Consider the following 11388-nt stretch of genomic DNA (forward strand, 5'->3'; position numbering starts at 1 on the left):
TCAGATTAAAGTGAAGGTCTACAGACTCCATTTCCCATTATTCTACGAGGCAGGAGGGCTGAAGATGATTTCATTCTAGTTCCAAGTATTTCCGGGACACACACACACACACACACACACACCCTCACACGAACTCCGTTTCCCAGCGTCCTTTGGGGATAGAGTCCTCCCGGGTATTTATTAGTCGATAAATAGGGCGACATAGTCCGTGCACAAAACTTGAGGCTACTCCTAACAGTCGGCTTCCTTGATTCCTTGATTTGGGCCCTCCTGGATCCTGTAAACTTGGGAAGCGGGAGAACGCAAAAGGCTGAAAGAGGGTTCAAATCAGAAGTTCTTTTTTCACCTCTTTTAATTCTCCTCTCAGCCTCTTGGTGCAACCCACGTTGGTAGAAAAAGCTAGATTGTATCTGAAGGCTATTGTTCTGAGAGACCACTAGGAACTTTGTTTCCCAAGTCGTTTGCAGGGGATTTTTCCTCCCTGATTAGTGGAAACTTGGAATTTGGAATGTTTGGGCTCCCATTTTCCCGCAGCCCCTGATAGACTTCGTCACTTTCTTGGGACCTGGGGGAGGGGAAGGAGGCGTTGAACACTCTACAGTCTCCCGGGGGGATTGATGTCTTTCACCTTCGGCTCTCGCTTTCCCAAAAGTACCGGCTGGACTCCACTTCCCAGCAAGCCTCTGCAGTCTCATCTCACAAAGGGTCAGGATCCTTACTGGACTATTCCCCAGCATGCTTCGGGTTCCTCGTAGATCCCTCCCGCTCAGTCAAACGGGGAGGCCGCCTTGAACTTCATTTCCCAGAAGACACAAAGTTCACTGTAGCAACTACTCTGAAGCCTTGGTGTTGACTACATTTCCCGGTAGGGACTGCGGCATAGCGTAGGAGATGCAGAGGAACGCCGTACCTATTTTATTTCCTAGCCTATCTCCATAATTGCAGTGTCCACTTGGGGCTTAGGTAGTACCTGGGACTCCATTTCCCGGCGTGCTTTGGAAGTCGCGTTACACCTGCAATGCGGTGAGGGCGTGGCGACGACTCCATTTCCCGGCTTGCTTCACGGTCCGGTATCTGCAGATGCACCGGCGCAGACTCTATTTCCCACCGTGCACTTGGCACGGATCGGCATACACGGCCACTAGACTAAATAAGCGTCTGGACTCCATTTCCCGGCGTGCATCGGACTACAAGGCTCACTGAAAGAGTGGCTGCGACTACATTTTTGAAGCACATTTAGGGCTCACAGTTGCTGCAATGGAGTGAGTGTGTGAGTGTGCGACTCTGACTCCGCTTCCCAATGTGCTTCAGAGTCCGCAGTCGACACAGTTGGCTGACTTATTGCCCAGGACTCTTTCCTGACGTGCAGCGCGATCCGTCATCCCCCGCGGTGGGCTCTGAGGCCTTTGCAGACTCCATTTCCCGGCGTGCCTCGCGGCTCTCTGTGCGGACCGAGGGCGGCGACGGCGGCGCGTAGGGCAGGCGGACTGCATCTCCCGACGTGCCCCGCGGCGGGCGCTGGGCCGGAGCCGGAGCCCGAGCGGCGCGGCCTGGAAGAGGCCAGAGCCCGGGGGAGGCGGCGGCGGCGGCGGCGGGGGCAGCCCGGGCAGCCCGAGCCCCGTGGCCTGGGCCTGCGCTCGGCGCCATGAGCGGCGGCGGGCCTTCAGGAGGCGGCCCTGGGGGCTCGGGCCGGGCGCGGACCAGCTCGTTCGCGGAGCCAGGCGGCGGAGGCGGTGGTGGCGGCGGCGGCCCCGGGGGCTCGGCCTCCGGTCCGGGCGGCAGCGGCGGTGGGAAGGCGTCAGTCGGAGCCATGGGTGGGGGCGTGGGGGCCTCGAGCTCCGGGGGTGGCCCCAGCGGCAGCGGCGGAGGAGGCAGCGGCGGCCCCGGTGCGGGCACTAGCTTCCCGCCGCCCGGAGTGAAGCTGGGCCGTGAGTATTAGCGGCGTCCGTGGAGGGTGGAGATCAAGGTTCCCGAAGCCCTTCAAACGTCGATCAGCTTCTTCCATATGCCCAGATAGGAGGTCCAGCTCCCTGTGCTTCCAAAGATGGGATTTGAGCGCTCCCCTTCCCAGAGAAAGGGATTTGAGGGGTTACCATCAATTGGAGTTTAGGACTGGATATTAGGATTAGATTAGTGGTCCTCAAGGAAACAGGGGTCGCAGGTCTCTGTTCTTCTAGTACTGAGATGTTGGGTCCCTGAGCCTTAAAAACAGGAATCTGATGTTGCCATCCATTAGACAACAGGATCAGGAGTCATCCTCGCCTGCAAATGGGGCTAAAGGGTTATTGTTCCCAAAAAGAAGATCACCGTCACCCCAAAAAGGGGATCGAATTTGCTCCCCTTTAGACGATGGGGGTTTGGAGTGAATATCACATAGGAATGGATTTGAGGTTACTGTGTCCCCGGAAGGATAGGGCCAGGGCTTCCCAAACTGGTACCCAGGCAGTCTTTCCTTTTAAAATGCAAGACCTGTTACCATCATTTGTCCATAACAGATAGAACTGTACCCCCAATGGTGGAAATTAATAGTTGGTGCTTCTTAGAAATGAGGACAGACTGGCAATCAGTATACCCTGCCAAACAAGTCCATAGGCACTGTTCTTCCAAAAACTTGGCTTGGGGTGCCTGGCTGGTTCAGTTTGTAGAGTATGTGACTCTTGTTCTTGGTGTCATGGACTCGAGCCCCACGTTGGGGGTAGAATTTACTTAAAAACAAAACAGAACAAAAAAAACTTGCTCGGTAAGTCTCCTTCCACAAAAAATGGAACAGTGTCAGGGAGGGTCACAGTTCCCCATTGAATATGGATCTAAGGTTCTACCCTTATCATTGTTCTGAGGTATGGTGTCATTAGCTCTGGAAGAATAGCCACATAGGATCATCTTCTCCAAAAGAAGGTGTCAGTGCCCCTCAAAACAAATTTGGTTCATCAGTGACCCCTTTTCTTTGGGAAATTGATGAAAAGTTCACCAAAGAAAAGAGGTCACTATTCCCTAAGAATGCCACAAAACTTTGCTGCTGTTCAGAGAATGGAATTGGAACTTACAGCTTTCCTTCAAAGGACTGAGGCTGGGATGGCCCCTTGTTAATGGAGGCCAGGTTCATCAGTCTCACGACTTAGTACTTGTCCATTGGGGACCACCCAAATACAGGAAGGGGTCTGGAACTCTGGACCACACAGATGAGGAGGCCAGGTCAGCGCCTTTTCTAACTCCAGAGTAGTTGGGGAAGGGCTTATTGTGAAAGTCATGACCTTGTCACTCATACCTGGAGGAGTCCTTTCTGCCACTAAAAAATAGTGGTGGTTATCAGCTCTAGCAAGGAGGACTTAGTGGTCACTGTCCCTCAAGCTGAGAGAAAGGCTAGTGCTTTCCTAAAGTAGAAGTGCCTTGGGGTCACTGCTCTGGTAATTGGGAGAGGTTAGGTCAGGCTTTTCCCAGTCAGGAGTGGGGCCAGCAGGCAGGAAGCTCAGAGTGGATACAGTCATCATCTGAGAGTATGAGGATGCCCTCAGACCAAGCGGGACCAGTGATTTGCTGCTCACTAGAGGTAGAAATTCTGGGTTATCAATCCTTGAACAGCAAGAAGTTTAAGTGTCAGTGTCTTCCCACCCAGAGAAGCAGCAGGATTTAGGGTTCCCTGAAGGGAAGAGGAGAAAGGGCACCCAGAGGCATCCAGCAGCCACCTTTGCTCAAAGACAGAGAAGAGACAAAGGCCCCCAGTGAGCATCCTATAGAGATTCGCCTCCCTCCCCACAGCCCTGTGATTGGGTGGTGGCAAGAGGGGGAAGGTCAGTGGATGTGTGTCCCCTTTGTTCCCCAGGTGACAGCGGGAAGGTGACCACAGTGGTAGCGACTCTAGGCCAAGGTCCAGAGCGATCCCAGGAGGTGGCTTACACAGACATCAAAGTGATTGGCAATGGCTCGTTTGGGGTCGTGTACCAGGCACGGCTGGCTGAGACCAGGGAACTGGTGGCCATCAAGAAGGTTCTCCAGGACAAGAGGTTCAAGGTAGCTTGGGGCAAATGGGGACAAGGAGGTGTGACCAGGCATAATGGGTGAGAGCACCCTAGTGAGGGTGCTGGATTTGGGTTTTCACGGGATCTGAACACGAGCCAGAAGAGAAAGGAGTGGAAAAGTGTGTGGAAGATGGGAGTGTGGGTTCCAAGAGAGCCCAGAGCTGATGTTGGGCTTTTGCTCTGGGTGAAGTGCTTTGTTAGGCGAGTTGTTATTTAATTCACATGAAGGTTCTCTGAGGGTGGACACTGGTGTCTTATCCTCATTCTAAGACCGAGACTCAGATAAGAGAATTGACTTGAGAGCAAGACTAGCCTCTGGCTTGTCTGATTCCGAAGCCTTCCACCTTACCCGCTAAGTTACGCTTCTGCCCAGAGGAGAAAGGAAGCTGGTAGAGGGTGCTGAGTGTGTTTGTGAAGGTCGTGCTCTGACCCAGGTGCTTGGCAAGTGCAGGATGAAATCCAGACTGTACTCTGCTCACCAAACCATGTGCCTTGGTGTGGGCATCTGTCCCCCTGAGGACAGATGTGCCCTATAACCTAGTGGAGGTCCAGGGAACCAAAAGGAGATGGAAGAGGTAGAAGTCGAGGGACAGTTGGTGTTGCAAGGACTGGCATTTTGGAGCTTAGGCTGGCCTGGATATAAACGAACTGAGCCTAGGCTGGGAGTGAACCAGGTCAGGGACTGGGTCTTGGCAGTGAGAACCCTTGGGCAGGCGGAGCTCCAGGGTGTGGGCCAGAATTTGATTAGCGTGGAGTCCCAGAAGTGCGAGGGATCTGAGGGTGGGAATTCTGAGGCCAGAACTCAGGGGAACAGAGAATAGGGAAGAGACTGAGGCTCTGGGAAGATGGAAGTCTGGAGTCTGGGACTTAAGATCCAAGTCAGGGTTCAAGGGCCCAGATGCCTCCAGGGGAGGCAATAGAGAGGAGTGGGGACCAGGGTGAACTGGGTGGCCAGTACTTGTCTGTTGGCACTCGGGCCTTGTGTGGCCATATCATCTGATTTTTCAAGACAAGCAGGAAAAGTGGATTCATACATGGAGACCCCTGATTTTCAGATGTTAGCAACGCATTGGGAATTTTTGAACAGTGGGCTGAAGAAAGCTGATCTGTAGGTTGGGTTTAGTCCACAGGCCTTCAGCTTGTGGGGGAGGGAAATGGGTAGTGGTAAGGAATTAGGGTCTGTGCTAGAGGGGCCCTGGAGCTGGGATGCAAGGAGTAGCCACCTGGCTCTGTTGGCAGGAGTAGAGGAGCAGGGCTGTGGTGAGGGGTGCCAGGGAGGGGAGGCGGGGAGACTCGGCCGTTGTCTGAGGCACTTTCCTTTTGCTCCCAAGAACCGAGAGCTGCAGATTATGCGTAAGCTGGACCACTGCAATATTGTGAGGCTGAGATACTTTTTCTACTCCAGTGGGGAGAAGGTGAGGCCTTGCCCATGCGGGGGAGTCTTCCACCTTGACTCCACCCGTGTTCCTGCCTGCCTTTCTTGTGACTGCCAGTCCTTCCCCCGTTATCCCCCACAAGCCTCCCCCCCCTCCCCCCGCTCTTTCCTCACAGTGCCTCACACCTCTCCTTTGCTCTCTGCAGAAAGACGAGCTTTATCTAAATCTGGTGCTGGAATACGTGCCCGAGACAGTGTACCGGGTGGCCCGCCATTTCACCAAGGCCAAGTTGACCATCCCTATCATCTATGTCAAGGTGGGCAGGCGGGCAGGCTGCTGGGACCCAGGCCTACAAAGCCAGGGGCTCTGGATCCTCCTGCCTTCTGTGGGTTCCTTCTTCCTCCCAACTTTATGTTGGTCTCTGCAGGCTGTGTGTTCCCTGCTCTTGACTCCATAACCACCATAGACAGAGCTTGCCAAATGCAGGGCAAGCCAACCTGAGGCCTGACCGAATCAGGGAGGCAGGCTGACTGGGGTCTGGGGAAGACTGCACGGTACCTGCTCGGGTCCACCCTGGGAGCCCAGTGGCACCAGTATTGTTGGTGGAGTTAGAATTGGGGTGGGGACCGAGAATGTGAAGGGAGAGATGCTGAAGTCAGAGTCCTGGCCTGCAAAGCCTTGGCAGAGGGGAGTGGGAAGGAGGCAGGGTTGGAGGAAGGTTGCTGTCCACAGAACCTGGGTTCATTCCCCAGGGCCTGGTGCTGTGCCCCGGGTGTTAGTCTCTTTCAGGAGGTGTTTGAATGAATGGGTGAATGAATGAATGAATGAATGAGCCTAGGGATGATGTGGAGAACAGAGGCCGGAGCAGCTTTCTTTTTTTATTTTTTTATTACTATTTTTTTAATGTTTATGTATTTTTGAGAGAGAGAGAGAGACAGAGTGTGAGCCAGGGAGGGGCAGAGAGAGAGGGAGACACAGAATCCGAAGTAGGCTCAGGCTCTGAGCTGTCAGCACAGAGCCTGGTGCGGGGCTTGAACCCACGAACTGTGAGATCATGACCTGAGCCGAAGTCAGACGCTTAACCGACTGAGCCACCCAGGCACCCCCAGAGCAGCCTTCTGCACTGGGAGGAGGTGGGTGGGTTCAGGTTGGCTGAAGATCCTCCTGCTAGCTTTAAGAACCCTGGGCCTCGGTGAGCTACAGAGCTCTATCGGGTTGGTGCTGGGGGACTGCGCCTCCCAGGAGGGGAGTCCTCTGGTTTGGTGAATCCCTACTGTGGCTACCTGTGTGCTGAACCCAATGCAGTTCCAGAGGCCTAACTGACTGAGACCCAGGCTTTGTTCCTGAAGAGCTCTCAGTTTAGTGGAGTAGATAGCTGTCGTTACAAAGAACTATAAAACTACTAGCAACTGCCATAGTAGAAGGAACACAGGGAATTCTGGAAACAGGAGGCCCCCGGCCCTGCCTGCTTTGGGGGTGAGAAGGATCAAAGAAGGCTTCTGGGAGATCATTAGGTGCAGGGTGAGGAAGCGGCATCTCTAGCCAAGGGCAGTGGGAATGGAGGAGAGGGGCCCAGGAAGCCGGCCTGAGCAGTTGCTATGTGCTGGGCACTGGCCTGGGTCCTGGGGGACACAGCAGCGATGAACACACAAAGATCCCTGCTCTCTTGGCACTTACGTTCTAGCCAGTGGGAGGGAGAGTGGCAGGAAAATCCAGCTGGAGGGAGGCGAGCCCGTGGGTGGTTTTGACTGGCAGCTGAAGGAAGCCGAGCCCTTCCTATAGCCAGTGGTTTTGGAGCTGAGTGACTGGCTCCCGCAAGGCCTTCCTTGTGTCTGTGTGTGTGTTTATCAGGCTTTTGCTGAGGTGTGTGACTGAGGCAGTATTCTCAAGGTGCGGGGCAGTGCCAGCCCTGAGGGGGTCTGTCGCAAATGCCCCATCCCGAACTTACTGAATCAGAAACTGGGAGGGGGCCCCAGAGGTCCCTGTTTTAACAAGCCTTCTAAGTGGGCCTGGTGCAGAGTAAGGTTTGAGGACCCACGGGCAGTGGAAGAGTTTATGAGTCAACTGGAGAGGTGCTTGGGAGGGCTCTTGAGGCCAAGAGGGTGGAGCGCTGGCAAGTTCCGTGGGCAGCCCTGGGCCACAGTTGTGCTGTCCCCTGCCTGTCCCAGGTGTACATGTACCAGCTCTTCCGGAGCTTGGCTTACATCCACTCCCAGGGCGTGTGTCACCGCGACATCAAGCCCCAGAACCTGCTGGTGGACCCTGACACTGCTGTCCTCAAGCTCTGCGATTTTGGCAGGTGGGTCTGACCTGGGGTGCGCTGGGTGGCTGAAGGGGCGAGGAGGGACCCCAACCCTGGCCTTGCGTTTACTCCCACCCATCTCTTCCCACAGCGCAAAGCAGTTGGTCCGGGGGGAGCCCAATGTCTCCTACATCTGCTCTCGCTACTACCGGGCCCCGGAGCTGATCTTCGGAGCCACTGATTACACCTCGTCCATTGGTCAGACTTCCCGGAGGGTGGGGGTGGGCAATGGCAGTCATGGCAGTTTTTGAGTTCTTTCTGTGTGCTGTCTGCCAAGCTCGGCGATAAAAGCTTAACGTGTGTTCTTTCATCCAGTCCTCACAAACTTTGGAGGGCGATGCTGCCGTATGCTCAGTTCACAGATGAGCAGTCTGAGGCTGAGAGCGGGGAGGCCGCCTGCCTGCATTCGCACTGCTGGGGTTGGGCAGGGCTGGGCTTTGAAAGCTGACCTGACTCCAGAGTCCATGCGGGCTCTGGAGCCTCCCAGTCAGCCCTCTTTTCTCGCCTTGGGGGGGAGGGGCCGACAGTGACCTTGGGGGAATCAGTGGCTCTCTACCGCGAGGGTGTGACTTGCTCACAACGTGTCTTTCCCCATTGGTGGGGATGGCAGCACTACCTTCCAGGCAAGAGGCGGGGGCATGAAAGGGTTTGGAGAGAACATTCATCAGCAGTGTGGAGAAACTGAATGGTCCTTAGGTGTGAACTTGTGCCTTGGGGGTCAAGTACAGACCAGGGACGGGGGCAAGACTCCCAGGTTGCAGCTGTTCCTGTGGGCAGGATAAAGGCTAGGCCTGGAAATTAAGGCTTTATCTTCCCGAGGCCCGAAGAACACAGATGCCTGTTCTAGGTATGTTGGGCCATCTGGAGGCCAGAGGTAGAGAAGGGGCTTACTGGGGTCACCGAGGGGAGAGAGGCAATTAAGGCTGGAAACACTTAGATTGGAGAGTGCGGCACAGTCAGTCAGACCTGGAGGTTCAACATCAGGCTCCGGCGTTCTAAACTGTAGGACCTTGAGCAGGGTGCTGCTTCTCAGGGCTGAGAAAATGGGCTCCTGGCACCCTCGGGGTGACTGTGGGGGGGATCGAAGCACTTGTGAGGAGATGGGTGGAGGAGCCCTGACCCTCCCCCATTCCCCCTTCAGATGTGTGGTCAGCTGGCTGCGTGCTGGCTGAGCTCCTCCTGGGCCAGCCCATCTTCCCCGGGGACAGTGGGGTAGACCAGCTGGTGGAGATCATCAAGGTGAGGGCACGGCACAGTATGGGTGGGGGGGGGGGTGGCTAAGGGAGAGGGGCTTTGGCTCAGACCCCTCCTTTTCTCTGCAGGTGCTGGGAACACCAACCCGGGAACAGATCCGAGAGATGAACCCCAACTACACGGAGTTCAAGTTTCCCCAGATTAAAGCTCACCCCTGGACAAAGGTGGGGAAGGGCTAAGGGCTCAGGCAGCATGGCTGAGGTCCCCTTTGGAGGCCAGCTGGCCTGGGGACCTGGCTATAGAGTCAGGGCTTGGGAGTGGGTTAGTAACTCATCCCATTTCCAATTTTATGGCATCTCCCATACTCGAGAAGGTGAGGATTGACGGTAAGTTCGACAGTGCCATTTTTCTGGTGGGGAAACAGGCTCCCAGCAGGGCCCGTCCAGTGATGGGACCTGGGGGAACTGCTCACCCGAAAGAAGGTGACTGCCCCTCAGTGGTGGTGCCTCAGTTAGAAAGTGGGTGTGCGGGACCCAGTCACGTTTGCTGCAGGCCCCGTAGCAGCACGATGCTGGCTAACCCAGTGCTGGGGCATTTCACCCTGGTGACTTCTGTCCCCTCCCCCTAAGGTGTTCAAATCTCGAACGCCGCCGGAGGCCATCGCGCTCTGCTCTAGCCTGCTGGAGTACACGCCGTCCTCAAGGCTGTCCCCTCTGGAAGCCTGCGCCCACAGCTTCTTTGATGAACTGCGATGTCACGGAACCCAGCTTCCCAACAACCGCCCGCTTCCCCCCCTCTTCAATTTCAGTCCTGGCGGTGAGGGCACAGCCTGGGATCTGGGGAACCGGAGGGGCAGGCAGAGAATGTGGAGGAGTGCTTGGTGTTACAGACAGGAGTGGGGCGCTGAGGGTGGGCTACAGGAAGGGCCTGGGGGCTCAGGAGATGCCTCCAAGACAGGAGACTTGACCCTGCTTAACCCATGCCCTGTGATCACTTGTGCGAGGCTCCCTCTGGTTTTTCACTTAAAGCATTCAGTGGCTACACCCTTGCCAAGAGCTGGGTCCCTACCTGGTGCCCCCTCCTAACCCTGACCCTGTCTCCCAGTGCCCTGCCTCCTGACTGGGCATGTCCATTCCTGTCCCTAGAACTCTCCATCCAACCATCTCTCAACGCCATTCTCATCCCTCCTCACTTGAGGTCCCCAGCGGGCACTGCCACCCTCACTCCATCCTCACAAGGTAAGTCAGGGGCCATCTGTGGCAGATGAAAGCCTTTCTCAGCCTGGGAGGCGGGCCTGTTCCCACAGCCCCAGAGTTTCCTGCACATGTGTGGAAACTGTTGACACTCTGATCGTATACGCCTTGATGGTCACCTTTGTAGGCTATTATCATCTATATCTGTGTTTAAGTGCTAACTGGAAAGCCAAAGGCAAACGTTTGGCATGCACACACAAACAAAAAGTTAAATTTGTTGTCCACGTTTAAAAATTGAGGCCACTGCATGTACAAATTCAGATTTCCTGTCTCTCTTGGGGAAGAAAATCCGACTGGGCAGTGCGGGACTGCCTTTCCTCGGGGCGGTGCTGTCAGCGGGGCCAAGTTCCAGCTGCCCTCTTTTATGTGGGGCCTGGCTCTCTGGAGTCCGTCCATGACCAACCTGGCCCTTTGGCATTTGAGCATGCAACCCTGGACCCAGAGTGGCAGCTGTCTGTTTCCGATGTAGCATCCCCCACCGAGTTCCTGCTCTTGGAGGGATGGAGGTCTGCAAGGCAAAGCGTAACTGTCTGCTTCTTCCTCCCCCTCAGCTTTAAGTGAGGCTCAGACCGGCTCGGAATGGCAGTCGACCGACGCCACAGCTCCCCTCACTAACTCTTCCTGAGGGCCCCACCAACTACCCTTCCATCTGGGAGCCTCCAGTGGGGCTGGGAAGGGGGACCATAGCCCATCAAGCTCCTGACCTGGCTGGGCCCCTAGACTAGAGGGCAGAGGTAAATGAGTCCCTGTCCCTACCTCCAGTCCCTCCCTCACCAGCCTCACCCTATGGTGGGCTTTTTAAGAGGATTTTAACTGGTTGTGGGGAGGGAAGAGACGGAAGGACAGGGGGTTGGAGGCATGAGGACCTCCTGCCCCCTCGGCCCCCTCCCCTCCTCCCAGGCCTACACTCCTCCAACCCCCTTCCCCTCCTGTGTCCCTTGTAAATAGAACCAGACCATCCCGTCTACTCCTCCTCCCTTCCCTGCTCCTCCTTCCCCCTCGGGTGTAAATAGATTGTTATAATTTTTTTCTTAAAGAAAACGTCGATTCACACCGTCCAACCTGGCCCGTCCCCCTTCTACAGCTGTCCCCCCTCCTGTCCTCTGCCCCTAAGGTCTCCTCCCTCCTCTCCCAACCCTGGAGGGCTGGGGGTGGGTGGGTGGGGGAGCTCCTGATGTCTTAGTTTCCACAGTAAGGTTTGCCTGTGTACAGACCTCCGTTCAATAAATTATTGGCATGAAAACCTG

The 11388-nt window shown here is 55.6% G+C and overlaps 1 protein-coding gene across 1 annotated transcript; it reads left to right on the top strand.

The window, feature by feature from the left end:
• The first annotated feature begins 1546 nt into the window (after positions 1-1546).
• GSK3A (glycogen synthase kinase 3 alpha) lies at positions 1547-11388 on the top strand. The gene is made up of 11 exons (XM_025914491.2): positions 1547-1928; positions 3821-4008; positions 5348-5431; positions 5598-5708; positions 7561-7691; positions 7786-7892; positions 8836-8933; positions 9017-9112; positions 9518-9704; positions 10034-10126; positions 10693-11388. Exons 1-11 carry the CDS (start codon positions 1646-1648, stop codon positions 10764-10766), a joined length of 1452 nt encoding a protein of 483 aa, XP_025770276.1. The 5' UTR covers positions 1547-1645; the 3' UTR covers positions 10767-11388.

Source organism: Puma concolor, chromosome E2, assembly GCF_028749965.1.
Source record: "Puma concolor isolate L17-30 chromosome E2, mPumCon1.1.hap2, whole genome shotgun sequence".
In the NCBI taxonomy this organism is placed as follows: domain Eukaryota; kingdom Metazoa; phylum Chordata; class Mammalia; order Carnivora; family Felidae; genus Puma; species Puma concolor.

Excerpts from the sequence above, each read along its gene's own strand:
- GSK3A (XM_025914491.2), top strand. The coding sequence starts at position 1,646 with ATGAGCGGCGGCGGGCCTTCAGGAGGCGGCCCTGGGGGCTCGGGCCGG. Across the intron at positions 5,709-7,560 it reads TCCCTATCATCTATGTCAAG|GTGTACATGTACCAGCTCTT; the intron begins GTGGGCAGGCGG and ends TGCCTGTCCCAG. Across the intron at positions 7,893-8,835 it reads TGATTACACCTCGTCCATTG|ATGTGTGGTCAGCTGGCTGC; the intron begins GTCAGACTTCCC and ends TTCCCCCTTCAG.